This window comes from Calliphora vicina, chromosome 2 (assembly GCF_958450345.1).
Source record: "Calliphora vicina chromosome 2, idCalVici1.1, whole genome shotgun sequence".
Classification (NCBI taxonomy): Eukaryota; Metazoa; Arthropoda; class Insecta; order Diptera; family Calliphoridae; genus Calliphora; species Calliphora vicina.
In genome coordinates this window covers 17,266,188-17,283,336 of record NC_088781.1, presented here as the reverse complement: position 1 = coordinate 17,283,336, position 17,149 = coordinate 17,266,188, and the positions used below count along the sequence as shown (strand labels likewise).

General features: G+C 27.4%; 1 protein-coding gene across 2 annotated transcripts in view; it reads right to left on the bottom strand.

Moving 5' to 3' along the window:
• The window catches only part of Eaat2 (Excitatory amino acid transporter 2), a 53,540-nt gene that overhangs the window by 17,509 nt on the left and 18,882 nt on the right, over nt 1-17,149 (bottom strand). Inside the window, exon 3 of one of the 2 annotated variants that reach the window (XM_065501673.1) lies at nt 5,064-5,243. In XM_065501673.1, the coding sequence (XP_065357745.1) occupies nt 5,064-5,226 (163 nt within the window). In that variant the 5' untranslated portion in view covers nt 5,227-5,243. Of the gene's footprint in view, nt 1-5,063; nt 5,336-17,149 lie in introns of those variants that run through there. The other variant, XM_065501672.1, reaches the window with a different exon arrangement.

The window sequence follows — 17,149 nt, the reverse complement described above, 5'->3', positions numbered from 1 at the left end:
CGTTTTTCTTTTAATGATTATATAACCCTGAATATTATATTGAATATAAGAGGTCATTCGTGATCTCTTTTCCATGACAACAAATTATAACAATAATATGGTTGAAAATGGCGAATTAAAATTTGGTTTTGTTTTCAAACTTTTGGATAATTATTATTTCAAAACTTTTGTTGTCTCGAAAACCATTTATATTATTTATTTATTTAATTTGCTTCAATATGTTTATCTCAGGTTTGGGTTTTTATGCAAAAAATACTTAATTGTTTGTAACCAAAAAACGATAAAATTATCTCTATCTCCATTGTTATCATTCAAATGACACATTTTAATTAATGACAATTTAGTGATTTATTTGTATAATATATTGATTGGCCTTTTTGTCTGGTTATTATCTAACATATTTATCACTGCAATGACAGAATTACTAAAACGAGTGAACAATAATAGTAAAATTATTAATGATTGAAAAGGTCGCCTCTGTTCAATAGATTGTTTTGCAGTGAAAAGTATAAAAAGGGGGATTTAAATACAAGAAAAAACTAAGTTATGAATGTTGTAATGGCGTATTATATTATAGAAATGGAAAAGTTCATAAGAAATGTGCATTCATGCCACCAGGAAATCTGTATTCATTTAACTCTTTGTGGTTTAGTGGTCACTTTACTAACCATGGTCTTATGAACATAGTTTATTGGCATCTATTCATTCTACATATTTTTAAGTCATCGTTTATGTTTTTTTGCAAAACTTTACCATCAGGGTGCTCTGCTTAGATAAATAAATTAATTTGAAAATATTGTAAACTGCAGTTTTTCTAAGAGACTTTCAAGCATTTAATAAAAATGCACTGAGTGTTTATTATTCATCGAATTCAGTGCTACTTTGATAATTCGTTTGTTTGGTCAGAAAATTTAGCACAAATTATTAGGTTTCAAACAAATTTATTACTATTAATGCCACGGTGGTTAATAAACTAACCACCTCATTCCACAAAAACCTTGGAATGGGGTGGTTTTTTATGTTTTGCTTTATTTTTTCTTATTTTTTAATAATAAACTAACCTTAAAGTAAAAATTTAATTGTTTAGATCTTAAACTTATACATATAAAATTGTGGCTGGAAGGGTTAAAGCCTGCTGACACCTCCAGAACTACTCCAGCAAACTTTGCATTTGTTGCAAATCTAGGATAAGTGCTTTATTATGCAATACCACAACAACAAAATTTAGCACCTATCCTAGGTTTGCAGGGTAGTTTGCAACGAAGAGTGATTTCCGCTACTATTTCCAATTATATTTTAGAAGTCTCTACTTTTACTCATATTAGCCATAAATGTATACCTAAACTTAATATAAATTCCTTTATAAGCACGTTTCACTTATAAATGTTTGAAGCTAAATTTTTTAAGTTAAGTTTTTGTGACAAATAATAGTTATTCATTTAAATAGGGTGAATAAGTATTTGTTTCACTAAGGCACGTTTTCGCAATAACTAAAACTAATAAATAATAATCCGTGATTTCAGTAGTTATCGATCATCTCTTGTAATAAATATTTTGACTTGACAGATATTTCAGATATAAATACACTGTGCTACAAAATAAAAAAAATAGTGATTCACAGAAAATCAGATCATTAGCACGAATCTTTTGGACTGCAAAATATTATATTTGTATTAAAAATTGTGAAAAAAATGCTTATTAATATGCACTTTGAAGACAAATATAACAAAATATGCATTATCAATCAAATATGCAAAAATATGCCCTAACAAGCAAAATGTGAGATTCTGATAAATAATTAGTCTACATGGTATAAAGACATTCGAGAAAAAATCCGCCACCTAATATATTCAGTTGAGAACGGCCTGACCGATTTAGACCACTTTTTTCGATTTATCTAAAATCGGAAAACGGCTATTTGGCTAATTTGTTTTTAAATGTTCGTAACTCGATCTGTAATCATATTTCTGAACAAAAATCGATTTTTTATATAAAAACTCAAAATATCTACATTCGCTAATAACTTGGCCAATAAGCGTTTAATCAAAAAAAGAAACTCAAAATATGTACATTGATTCACATGTCTTCTGTTGTTTCAAGACTTAGGTTTTTGACAACAAACTTGGGTTCTTTGTCTATATTTTATTCTATGTTCTATGCCATTAGGTTTTTTTTCTTTTTAACTATTTTTATCATTTTCAAACCGCTTCTCACAAATCGAAAACAAGCTTTTTTATTAACTTGGACAGGACAACGTCTGTTGGGTCAGCTAGTAATAACATAAATGAAATAAAAAAATCCATCCAAATTATATTGTCTGCTTATATTGGTAATTGACAAGTAATTTACATAATTCTTAACTATAATTAATAATACCAATGAATCAATGACTTTTTTAATGAAACACTAGTTTTTGGGCAAAAAATCGTTTTATTTTTCAACGTATGTAGTCTTCTTTGAGCTCATTACACTTTGCCTAACGTTTTTTTTGGAAAAAAACGGACTAAGAAGTTTGCCATGGAAAGTGCACCCTTGCGTTTGTAGTTGATTGTGAGCAAACGCGGCGAAAAGCTTTCCCATACTTCAGTGCTCATTCAAAATTAAAACCACAGAGCCATGCACAGTGAGGCAGAATCATTTTTTTTGGAAATAAATCTGACGTGCCAGGAAGTATTCGAGCTTAAGTTATTAAAATGTTCCCTATAAAGTAGAATACTTTCGAAAAATTTGTGCTATTTTTTTATTTTCCATCCAATTTCAACGATTTTTATATTTTTGGAAAGCGCAGGACCGCATTGACTACAATTTTGTTTGTTAGTTAGACAACTAAATTACCAATAATATATGAACGATTTCAGAGCAATAACAAATTATGGATAAAAAAATAAACGATTTTCAATTTTTCAAATTCAAAAAATAGTATATTTTAACTCTTTTGTATTAAAAAAAAACTTTCTTTAAGAACATATAACAATTTTATGTTTTTCTGTAAGTTATCTTTACGAAAACATGTCCTATAAACAAATTTCAAGACAATAACTCAATTAGATTCAAAAATATGCCTATTTAATACTCCGTATTTCAAAAATATTGAACAAATGGGCCCCTGGGACATTTGTAGGGTAATAACTTGAATTCGAATACTACCTGGCTACTCCCACGTCAAATTTTATGCAGATCGGACCAGCCTATGACTTTCACAATCTCTTGCATTTTCAATCTCCGATCGGAAATAAAAAAAAGTCACGGATTTTACTTAATAATGACTTATTTATTAGCTGATATTTATTAGACAATTGCGACATGTCATACAAAGAATCAATATATTTCTATTTTGAAAAGGTAACTCAGAGTAATAATGAGCTAAAAGAAAGTAAAAGAAAGAACTTCTGAGTCGTAGACGTCCCGGGGTTAATTGAATTGTCCATCCCATCCTTAAAATTCTAGTGTGTAAGTGGTGAAAAGTGGTCTTTATATAAGCAATAAATATTGTAAAATTGTGTCTTTTTTGAATTCTACTATGTTATCTTCATTTTCTATTCTTCTAAAATGTACTATTTTTAAAAATTCTACTGCCGTTATAAATGCTACTAATTGACCGCACCGGCTTCGCCCGGTAGCATTTACTAATGTTAGATCTTCAAGTTTCTCTAACCCACATACACCTGCCTGTTCTTATTTATTTGCAATTAAAAAATCTAAATTTGTACTGCATACTTTAGGGAGCTTTTTTATTACAGTTGACTGGACTCAAAAAAAAAAATTTCAGAGTTTTACCCGGAATTTCTGAATTTTTTTTCTTTACAAACCATCTCCTGAAAATTTCGAATCGAATAAAAATAAATCATCCAAATCGCTCCAGCCGTTCTCACATGATGCCATTACATGGACCATTTAATTTGTATATATATTGATGACATAAGGTAGGTACAAAGGCTCATCGCGATTCTTGTTCTACGGTTCATTTCAAGAATCTTTGTCGAAGAAACCATAGCTCAGAAATGAATTACGAGCCCCCGGATTTCATTATGAGAAAATCAAATATACTAAGACCCCGGTTATCGTCGCTTCGGTCTGCATCGTTTCGAAGTTGGGTATTTTGAAAATTTTTGTGATTTCGAAGTTGCGTCCATTTTATTTCAGTTTACGTCACATGGCTTCGAAGTTGCGTTGTTAATATGAAAATTTTTATATCGAAAAATTATAATTATGAATTTCGATACCAATTAAATGAAAATCAGTACAAATATATGGAAAATCGTGCCTCGATTTGCGTCTCGTTTCTCCGGTACCAATTAGCAACGCAGGTATTTGTAAATTTTTCCAAAAAAAATACACATCTAGAGGAAATAAAATGTTCTTTTGCCTCGATTCTTGAATATTTTGAAAAAATTTTTTTTTTGAAAATTCGGGGCTAGAAATTTATTTGTGGTTTCTTCGCAAAAAGTGTTTTGGAATGACCCATAGAACAAGAATCTATTAGACGGGCGTTTACTTATTCTAAAGTTTAAAATTTCGTTGTTAAAATTAAATAAGGAATTATTTTAGTTAAATATTACACTAATAGATGGCGCTCTGTTTATATCGTAGTATATTTTCAGTAAAAATCCTACATTTAAAAAAATAATTCAGTATTTGATTTCAGAACATCATCTAAAAAACGATTTCAGTTTTCTTTTTATAAAACACATTTCCTAACTCATGTCATTTAATCTATTTTTAGACTTTTGTTATTATTTTTCGGTGAAGAGGAAATCAATAAAAAGACTTAAAGTGTTTGTCAAACAAAACAAAAACCCAACATCCAACTTTATGGTTCACTAAGCCACTCAATGTTCAGATTTGAATTCCCATTAAGACAAACAACAAAAGAATACAAAAAAATCAATACTGAAATATTCATTTCAATACACAAAATAAAAGGGAACTGAAAAAAAGAAAGAAAAAAAAAATCATGTTTCCACAGGCCTTATGAAGAGCAAACATGAAGAGAATACATAAATCAATTAAAGCTAAATAATAAAAGAAAATAATAAATAAATAAATATAAAAATGAGACTTACCTAGAATGACACCCAACATGACACCAGACAATGTGACCAGCAGCATAAGGTTTTCACTCAACCACTTGCGGTAGCCTTTGAGCTCACGAGGAGCCTCACAGTGTTCGGTAGTTTTGGGTGGCAGCTCCGAACCATTGACTGCGGTAGAGTGTGGGGGACCCATTTTAGCAAAAAGATAATCTGAAAATTGTTCAGATTTTTCCATTTCCAACAATTAGAATCGTTCAAAGAATGTATGAGAATCACACACACACACAAAAGGTGTAACACAATTAAGCAACAAATACGCACGCAGCAAATAAAAGAGTGTAAAAAGTATTCAAAACAAACGATTTAAAACGAAGGAGAGGAAACGTGGAGAGTAAAATGAAATCTCAGTGTTTCCGTATATAAATTTTAGGGGTTGCAGGTGGTCAGTAAAGTAATATAACAACACGTGAAGAGAACGAGAACGAGATATTGGTGATGTTGAAGTTGTGCCTGGGGTGGTGGTGGCTGTGTATTTTTTTGCTTTTTCCTTTGGAGTGTTTGAGTAAAGGATTTTTTTATCCTGCTTTTTGCTTTTCTTCTTTTATACTCCTTTACAATTTAAGAGGATTATTTTGGTTTTATTTTTATTTTTTGTTATATTTAAACGATTTTATTTTATAAATTTCTTTGTTTTGTTTTTTGAATTGTTAATTACTACAACGTTTGGTTTTTAAAAGGACTTCATTTTTTTGCTTTACGTTTTGTTAAGGGGATTTATTTAGTACGTTTTCTTTTTATTTGTTTTAATTACTTTGGTTTATGTTATGTTTGTTTTTTTTAATTAAAAGTTTTTTCCTTCCTTTTACGATTTTATATAATAATAAAGGAATTATACTAATTGATTTTTATGGTATTATTGATTTTTTAAATATTTTATATTAAATTTCAATATATTTATTAAGTACTCCATTGATGTGGGCTGTTTTTTGTTTAACATTGATGATTTTCCTTAACAAAAACCGCTTTGAGAGATGTTTGTAACGAATCGAATTTCAGATTTCGAGACTCCTTTGTCTGCTACCGATGAGGCGTGGTCTTCTTTTTGTTTTCTAAAATTTTGTCATGAATGCGGGGATTATTTTTATCCTTTAGAAACTTGTATAGAATTAAAGGCTCCGTTGTTGGGATTTTTGTTGAAACTTGTTCCGTAAAGAGAATTGTTTGTTTAAAACTGAACGATGTTCGCAAAATAAAAGTTTTCAAAAGTTCACTTTGAGTCGGTGTTTGTTTAGTTTATAAAAATATTTAAATTCGTTTAAACAGTCTTTTTGCTTGAAATTTTCTTTAATATATACAAAAAAATGCTGTTGCTATTATTAAGTTTTCTTTATAATTTGTGTATAATTATTATTTTACTGTTGTTTTACTAATGTCTGTGGTTGCACTTATAAAATCTGTGTCAAGTCCTTGCAGCTAGATGAGTGTTTGTTGGCTTATTGTCTATATATGCACTTTGGTCTTTGACTTTTTTTTTTTCTTTCTATGGCTGTTGTATATTTTTTTTCTTTTAGAGGAAAAAAGGGCGTTGTACCCTAATTTCTATGATTAAACACCAACTTTTCTAATTTCTGTTTTTAAATTTAGCTTAATTAGTTGAAATATCCTTTTTTTAAATCCTTAGATGTTAAGAAATTCTTTTATTTCCTTGAACATAGTTGTGTTAATCCTTTTTTTCCAACTTTTTTCACTTTTTTCTAGTTTTCTATTTTCCGGTTTAATTATTTCCGCTTAACTACTCGTTTCAAATTCACGTAACTTTATGTCTCTGTGAGTTTCTTGTCAGCTGTATTTATACTACAATTTGTGTTAGCAGGATTTGGTTCTCTGTTTGCTTTACGTGTTATTCAAGAGTAAAGCTTGCGCTCTCTTCTCCCTGCTCTTTTTTATAAATTATAGTTGTGTCTATAATTTATTTACTTTTGCTATACTTTTTTGTTTATTTATAGTAAATAAAATATACAACTACAAATGAAAACTGTTAGAACTCTGTTAAATTATATTAAACAAATCAAAATCTATTTTTGGCAAACTGTATAATTAGTTTGAATAAATCAAATAAAGAAACTATCAATAATTGTCATTAGGTTTAACTTATGCTAGAGCTGTAATCATCAAAATTACATGAAATCGAAAGTACGTAAATGTATATTTATAGTAGGGAACAATTCCAAAAATTCCACCCAATTCCCTTAACAAAATGCTTAATGTATATGAGAAAGTTTTATATAGAAAGTCAAACAGTCGATTTCAACATGTTCATCATAATTAAAACCTAATCGCTTCTTCCCCAACTACACTTGTAAGGTTTCTTTCAACTCTACTTTATCAAAAGTCAACTCATTTAGCCGATATATTGTTAGCTTAGCGAGCAAACGTGTCAAGTCCACTTTTTAAGAGTATTTAAATATGAATAGAAAACGTTAGAATAAGTAACAAGTAACATATCCTTCACCAAAGTATATTTTAAAATAGAGATTGAAAACTATTTTTGTTATAAAAATTTTAATGAAAAAATTTTAAGGTGAAAAAAATTCGGGTCGTCTCCGAGTTTCTATGGTTACTATATGTCGTTGGAAATGTCAACAATTAGATATCCATATTGTCTATGTTACAAAACTTAGTAATCCAGATACAGATAAAAAATATGTAAAAAATCTCAACCATTTGTGTGCCGATTTTCTCTAACTTAAATAGCATGTATGTTAGTTATTTGGGGGCCTCGGAAAGTTGATTTCAACACATGGCTATATTAGAACGAAAATGAAAAATTTAGAAATTACAAACGGAATGATAAACTTATTTGAATACCCTTACAAATTATGCTTAAAATTTTTTTTTTTTTTTAAATTGTTTAAATTTTCTTTTTAAATTGTTTTTAAAATTTTTTTTTTTCCAAATTGCTTTTTATTTTTAAAAGTTTTTTGGAATTTTTTTTTAATTCTTAAAAAAAAGAATTGTAAAAAGAATTTAAGACAAAAAAAAATTTTTTCGATGAAATAAAAATTAGGGTTAAAAATATATTTTCCCCGATTTTGACCAAACTTACTATAACTTATATACATCGTTGCCGATTTTGTCGATTTAAATAGCAACCGAGCCGGAAGAATTCCCGATATATTGATTTATGATTCATGTATGTAAGTTATATTGGGCCTACGGAATGTTGATTTCAACATACAGACGGACATGGCTATATCCACTTCGCTATATATAACGATCCAGAATATATATACTTTTTGGGTTCGAAAATGAAAAATGTAGAAAATACAAGCAGAATGACAAAGTATAAAAAAGGTCCTGCTGAAGCACTCCGATTGCTCACTAAAGTTTATGGTGAATGTGTTTCATCGGTTTCAACGTACGAGAGATAGTTTGTGCAGTTCAGAAGTGCGGATTTTGACACGAAAGACAAAGATCGCCCAGGCCAGCTAAATAAGATTTTATTGTGTGAAATGATGCTTGAACGCTATAAAAGAAAATCATTACTTAGATTAAGAGATCGTACATTATGCCTGGCCTGCCAGCCGAATCGACACCAAAGCCAAATAAATATCCATGGCGTTAAGGTAATTACCTGTATTTGGAGGGAGCAAAGAAGCTCGTAATAATGAGACTATCGCAGGGAGCCTGCACCGAATGTAACTGATTCGTTTGAAGCCAACATTGGCCGAAAAACATCCAGAATATGCGGCCAGACATGAAACCGTAATATTCCATCATGACAATGCTCGGCCACATGTTGCAGTATCTGTTAAAAAGTATTTAGAATGAATTGGTTGCGAAGTTTTGCAGAACGCTCTCTCTGGGATACGCTTCACTTTCGAACAGAGTATACGAAATTGACTTGATTCGTTATTGGTCTCAAAAGGTAGATAGTTCGTTTGGCTCGGAATCCATATGTTATTAGAAAGATGGAAAAGGTCATTGATAAAAAACAGAACTTAAAAGTCACACATTTTCCAACTTTTCAAATAAGTAAAAGAGTTCATTAAAAGATTCCAAAAATATCTATAAAAAATTCTTTGAAATGTTTAAAAAGGGACTTAACACATATGCAAACTAAGCTAGCGATATTAAGTCTATGTTTATAATTTATGGTAGACAATCTCAAAGTACGTTTGGTACGGCATTCCTTTTATAGTGAGTGGCAGCATTTTTTTTGGTAAAGTACTGTAAGTTGTTTGAAATCAACTTTCCATAAGTCTCATATATGTATCTGGCGGGCACAAATATGTAATCAATATATCAGGAATACTTTCAAGAATTTTGTTATTGAACATTTTGATATGAATATTGTTTATGTGCAAAACCTAGTACACGATGTAAGTAAATCCAAAAATATCTCCGATATACAATACCAAATTATCGAACGTATAACTGAAATATTGATATATAATTCAGATATTTTACATATCTGAGGCCTTTCTAAAGTTTATTTCACCCAACATACGGATTTCGATATATCTATGTAACTATCTATAATCCAGAGTATATAATAGGGTGATCGGCCCGGTTTTTAATAACCGGTTTTTTTGATAAGCTCACATTTCGAATATCGAAGAAACCGGGTTTTTCTCCTCGAATAGCAGGTTTTCTCTAAACGTATGTTTTCATGATTTTTAGTGTATTAACTTTTTATATTTTGACAAATGTCACAAGCGATCTGGAAACCTTGAAAACTTACTCAATGCTTTGTTAACTATATGTCCTGCAAGTAGACTGAGTGAAAGATCATTTTCAATGTTTAGCTTTATAAAACCAAAAGCATTTAAACTGTGTTTTATTCCTAAGAGATTATTTTAACCTTCATAAGGTTAACGATGTCCGGGTCAAATTTAACTCAAATAGAAAATATATATTTTTTTGCCAATTTTTTTTTTAAAAACCTAACGTAGTTGTTGAAATTTGAAATTATATAAAATTCATAAAATATCGAAAATATCAACCACTCACTTTTAGAAAAAATTAAATTTTAATTTCAAAATGGGTCAAATTTGACTCGAAGACCTTGTGAATGTTAAAAGAAGTAATCAAAATTAGAATTAAAAAATATTTAAGCGTTTTAAAAAGGCTTATTTTTTATTATTAAAATACATGTATATTCTTTATCATAATTGTATGATCTCTTTTTTGTTATGTTATGTTTTTTAATGAACTATTTTTGTTTTAATAACTATTATTTTAATAAATAAAACTTTTATTCTTCTTATTTTTAGGCGTTTTAATAGTTTGCCAAAAAAACCGGTTAACCGGTTATTATTAAAAAAACCGAAACCGGTTTTCGAAGAAACCGAAAACCGGTTTCTAAAAAATGTCGAAGAATCGATCACCTTAGTATATATGTATCGTCATCTGAAAAAAGGGTGTAACAACCAAAAAAAAATAGTTTTTAATGGATATTGGTACAGCGCACCAAGGCACACGTCTTCACAGATTTTTAGCTTACTATTTAAAAAAAAAAACGACTTTATTAAAGAAAGAGAATCATATTTACAACCACAACACTTTAATTTAGTTTCTGTCTCTCCTGTAAAATTTTGAAAAGTGATGATATGTCCTTTTCCATTTTAGGTGACTATATATTTATTTGAAAATTTTAAAAATTACAAATGGAATAACAAACTTATACATATCCTACCTACTAGGATATACGCCTCTTATACATTACCATATGAAAGTCGTCTGATTTTTTAATAATTCATGTAGAAATATTCATTTGCCCAATTCACAATTGGTGTTGTAGCGTTGTATCGTTGTATGTCGTAATTTTTTTATTAATGTTTTGTTTTTGTTTCGAAAAATTTGTTTGAAAAATATTTACGACATACAACGCTACAACACTACAACATCAATTGTGAATTGGGCAATTATTATCATGTAAATACAATTTAAAAATTTGTATAAAACTATTTCTAATCAAATTAACTCAAATTAGTTTTTATTGAATTCAATTTATTTCCTCTAGCTCCTTTCACTTTCTCTTTAACCCAGAAGAAAATAAAATAATTCCTATAACAACAATTTAAAACAGTTTTCACCTCTCTTTGTCCTTTATTTTTCTCCCTTACTCTTTTTGAAAATGTTTATATTCTCTTTCTGCAGTTAGCTGCCTGTTAGTCTTGTTCATTTCTTTAATTGCCATGCAGTTTGTTTATCATAATAAATTTTTTGTGAATCATAAATATGACTTCAATTACTTTGGAATTTTTAATTTAACAGGAACAACACGTGCTGTTGAAATTTAAAGCTAATTTTTCAAGGATTTTGTATTAAATTATTGCAAAATTTACTTAAAAATCTCAGAGTTGTTATGTGGAAACATTTCTCAAGACACCGAAAGCATTGTATAAATTACATTACAAAAGCTTGGTAAAAATGTTTTTTTTATTCTATTTATTTATTGAATCTGCTTTTAATTCCTTGAGCTTACTATAAGCATTCAAATACATAGCCCAATGTCATTGGTAAAATTAAGTCTTAATTATGCAGCAGAGCTATGGCAAATTTGACATTCCGGGTGCTCTGAGAGGCGAATCGATGGCTTTTCAATTGAATAACAAATTTAAAGATAGGAAGAGCTTAATGAAAGATACTTTATAAAATAAATATTGGTATTAGTTGCTGATCATCATAATTAAATTCAGTATGTCCAAATTGGTTTTAAAGCGGTCGCACTTTTCAGTAAATTATTTTGATTATACAGCGAAGATTATAAGTTTGTAGTCTCATATGGAGCCTTCTATATGACCATGCACAGTGGTTTAAAAACTTTTTTTTTGGAAATAATTCGGTATCTTGGGAACTATTGTAGATATTGTTACGAAATTTCACATGGTTTGAAAAAACGTACAAATTTTTCAAAGGGGCCATGGTTTGTGAAACTTCTGAGGAGTAAATAAAGGCTTTTTGTATAAGTATTTAATATTGTTGACAACATTATGACCTGTGGATTGATATTTTAGTAAAACTAAATAATTTTATAAAATTTTGGGACTTCATTTACCTTAAAAATTAAAAAAAATTCATATGGTGATTTTCCACGAATAAAAATATAAAATTTGAATTAATATAAAATTTTAACAATTAAAGATAACATAACAAAATTTGGAACCAATATAGACTCAAATGTCCTTAAATCAATGCCATTACAATTTTTGAAATTTTTTATTTTCAAATACTGAAATTCCTAAAACGGGGAAAATGTGTTCCAAAAACTGAGTTTTTTTAGAAAAGTGCCTACTGTGAAGTTATTTACTGTATGATAGTAAAAATACTTAGTAAGTATTTAAGAAACATATGGGGTTATACAAATATAGAGCGCTTTCGTGGATCGGTGCTTTGCCTTTTTAGACTTTTTTACTCAAACCAAAATTTTTCTTTTAAAATTGGCCAAGTTTGGATAGGACTGGGTATGTGGTATGTCCGCTTTAGTGAGCCAAGTTTTTCTTTACACGCTTTTGCATTAAGTTATCTTTCCGGATCATATAAAAATTATATATAGGCCCGAAGACATTTTTTTTCTACAAAAGAAAAAAATATAAGGGCTTTTTTGGGGAAAAACGTAAAAAATGCGTTCCTTTTTACAAGTTTAAACTTTGGATGCGTATAACTTTTTATAGGGAAGAGATAACTGTTAAAAAGTTGTTTTTATTTTATTTAGAATTTTATCGCTCCGTAGGCCCGCCATATCTATAAAACCATAAAAAGATCGATCAAAATTAAAAAAAAATAAATCAATAAACCTGAATATCTCTTCAACTAATAGAAATAACCTACACTTGTAAGCATAGTTTTTGTAGATCTTCTCAAGGACCATTTAAATTCAAAATTTCAGCACATTCGGGTCATAAATGGATTTTTGCCGATTTTTTTAATAAATTTGAGACCCGAGGTGACCAACTTAGAGGAGCTACGTACTGGTCCCCATTGGCCCAAGGAAGCTGAACAAATGTAAATCAATTCGAAAATTCCTCAGCTCATAGCATGTGAAATTTCGTAACAATATCTCCAATAGTTCCCAAGATACCGAATTATTTCCAAAAGAAAAAGTTTCTAAACCACTGCGCCACGGCAAGTAAGGCGTTAATGCAAGGTTTCAAACATGATCGTGACAGCGATATTTACCGATCATATTTATTCAATTATTAAAATACAGATCTAGTCTTCTCGAATTATCATATATTTAAAATCTACATAATGTCCAACTGGATTCTTCATTCCGTCCATATAGTTGGCAAACTCTTTATTCTATTAAGTAAATCTATTTTAAAATGTCTTAGAAATTATTTAAAACTATTATTTTTAATGCATACATACTGTTCGGTAAATTATTATTGACATCAAGATTTACAAAATACGTATTAGTATTTAGGTGGCAGTATTTATAAATAATAATGAAATGAGCCTTTTTGAATTTGCTCAATATATAAGGCTTCAGCAAAATCGACAACTATTTAATATTTATTAAGACAAGAGCTAAATTCAGTTTAGACGAATCTTAAATAAACTACATAAAGCAAAAATACAGTAAATGTTTAACAGGTTGTCATGCCAGTTAAATGTTTCTCTAAAAATGTATTTATTAAAAAATGTATTATTTGAAATTTTAATATTTTAAATTCTTATTTGTATAAAAATCACTGAAGCCCCATATATCTAATTAGAATATACCGAAGTATATATAAAATTCGGCTTATATTTTACTTTTCTTAAACCTTCATTGTACTAACACCCAATAAAGTTCAAAATTTTCCATAGTTTCCACACTAAAACTTAACTAAGTACATGACTTATATATTTAATTTATTTATTTCATAGTCTTCGTTTTTTTTAGTCTCTCCCTCTCTCTCTTCCATAAAAATACAAATCTACGTCATTATTAATAATTACCATTCGAATTGAATTGAACTGAATTCAAAATAACAATGTTAATAAAGGCTTTTTTTTTTTGTACTTGCCAAAGTAATTGATGCCTCCCAATATGTAATGTCAGTCCGTACAATGTTTTATAACAAAAGGGAGATACAAACAACAGAAGAAAAAAATACATTACAGCCATAATGCGTGTTTAACTGACACAATAATAGCAAAAATAACAATAGCAAGTAATAGTAACATGAAAACTATAGTTATTTTTATTCGATTTATTATAATGTGAAAACAACTGAATAGAGAACGTGTACTCGTAAGAGTTCTTGAGTGGTTAATAGAGGAATAAAATAGGCCCTACACTTCACCTGATATTATATCCATATAAATATATGTAAACATTTTTCAAATTAAGGACAAGTGATTTACAATTAAAATCAATTAAATCAAATTGCAGAAGGAATTTATTTACATAAAACAATAAGATCATCGAATTGATTTCGAAAATTCGAACATTGGTCCAAAGAACGAAAGATGAATTAATGTACAAAACAAACATTTTTGGAGATTCGAAAATATTTTTGGTGTACTTTATTATGAAAAAAGGCAACATTTTAGGATTTAGAAATATTTTAAGAAAACAAATTTTTTTTAAATCAAACTTTTATAAATTTTATTAATAGATTTAATATTTTATTCACACAAATATACAATATTACATTTCCAGAGATTTTAGAAAATTCAAAATTAATTTCTAAAAATCGAATTTATATCTTTTATAAAAGTGTTAAATTAGGAAAAAAGCTAAATTTAAAAGTTTTTAAAATATATTTTAAGCAAGTTAAGATTTTTGAAAAAATTAATAATAAAAAATAATAAATGTTCTTAAAGAAGAAAATTATTATTTCCATAAACAAAAAAATAAGTATCACTTTTTTAAAAAAATTTCGAAAATTCAAAATTTTAAAATTAAGTTTGGAACCAGGAAAATCCATTTAGAGGTTATTATATACATAATAATTCTAAAATTTTGGATTTTCAGATATTTAAAGCCAGTTAAGATTTTTGAACTTCTTTTCTCACCATAGGAAAACTATAATTTACCATAGTACTTTGCTACCGTTTGGCACACGCTATAAGAAAACAAATTTTTTTTAATCACACTTTTATAAATTTTATTAATAGATTTAATATTTCATTCACACAAATATACAATATTACTTTTTCAGAGATTTTTAAAAATTCAAAATTAATTTCTAAAAATCGAATTTTAGTTCGAATATTCCATTATATCCTATATAATAGTAGTAACTTAGGAAAAAGCTAAATTTAAAATATATTTTAAGCAAGTTAGGATTTTCGAAATAATGAAAAATAATAAATGTTCTTTAAAGAAGAAAATTATTATTTCCATAAAACAAAAAAATAAATTTAATTTTTTTAAAAAAAATTCAAAAATTCGAAATTAATTTCGAAATTTTAAAATTAAGTTTGGAACCAGGAAAACCCAGTTAGAGGTAATTATATACATAATAAATCTAAAATTTGGGATTTTCGCCAGTTAAGATTTTCGAACTTCTTTTCTCACCATAGGAAAATTATAATTTACCATAGTACTTTGCTACCGTTTGGCACACGCTCTAAGAAAATAATTTTTTTTTTAAATCAAAGTTTTATAAATTTTATTAAGATACTTAATATTTCATTCATATAAATATACTATATTACTTTTTCAGAGATTTTAGAAATTCAAAATTAATTTCTAAAAATCGAATCTAAGTTCAGATATTCCGTTATATCTTTTATAAAGTATTAAATTAGGAAAAAATCTAAATTTAACTCATTTTAAAATATATTTTAAGCAAGTTAGGATTTTCGAAAAAATGAAAAATAATAAATGTTCTTTAAAGAAGAAAATTATTATTTCCAAAAAAAAAAATAATTTTTTTAAAAAAATTTCGAAAATTCGAAATTAATTTCGAAATTTTAAAATTAAGTTTGGAACCAGGAAAATCCATTTACAGGTAATTATATACATAATAAATCTAAAATTTGGGATTTTCGCCAGTTAAGATTTTCGAACTTCTTTTCTCACCATAGGAAAATTATAATTTACCAAGTACTTTGCTACCGTTTGGCACACGCTCTAAGAAAATAATTTTTTTTTAAATCAAAGTTTTATAAATTTTATTAAGATACTTAATATTTCATTCACACAAATATACAATATTACTTTTTCAGAGATTTTTAAAAATTCAAAATTAATTTTTAAAAATCGAATTTAAGTTCAGATATTCCGTTATATCTTTTATAAAGTATTAAATTAGGAAAAAAGCTAAATTTAACTCATTTTTAAATATATTTTAAGCAAGTTAGGATTTTCGAAAAAATTAATAATGAAAAATAATAAATGTTCTTTTAAGAAGAAATTTATTATTTCCATAAAACAAACAAATAACTTTTTTTTTTAAATGTTCGAGAATTCGAAATTTTAAAATTAAATTTGGAACCAGGAAAATCCATTTAGAGGTATTTTTATACAAAATAAATCAAAAATTTCGAACTTCTTAAAAATCAAAAATAAGAATCTTTTTTATATTTTTTATTTGAACTAATATTTAGAAATTATTAGTTCAAATATTTAGAATTTCATTATATTTTTAAGAAAATATTAAAATTTTACTTCTACAGAAATTTTTTAAAATTCGAAATTTCGACCTTAAGCAAAATTTTAAGATTTTAGAACTTCTAAAAATCAAAAATAAAAACTGTTTTTTTTATAAATTTTCAAATATAATGACGAAATTTATATATTCCATGACAAAAAGAGATTTTCGAAAATTCGAAATTTTTATAAAAAATTCGAAATTTAATTTTCCAATATTGTAGCAAATTTTGAACATCTTAAAAATGTAAAATAAAAATCATTTAATATAAATTTTCAAATATACTGAAGAAATTTATTATTTCCATGACTCGAGCCAATAAGAGAGATTATCGGAAATTCGTAATTAATTTCGAAAACTTAAGCTTTAGTTTGAAATCAAAAAGAAATATCAAAGAATTTTCATATACTAAAATAAATTAAGATTTTGGAACTTCTGCAAAATCAAAGAGAAAAGCTTTTTTATAAAATTTAAAATATTAACATTATTACAATATTAATAATGTTATATTATTATTTTAAG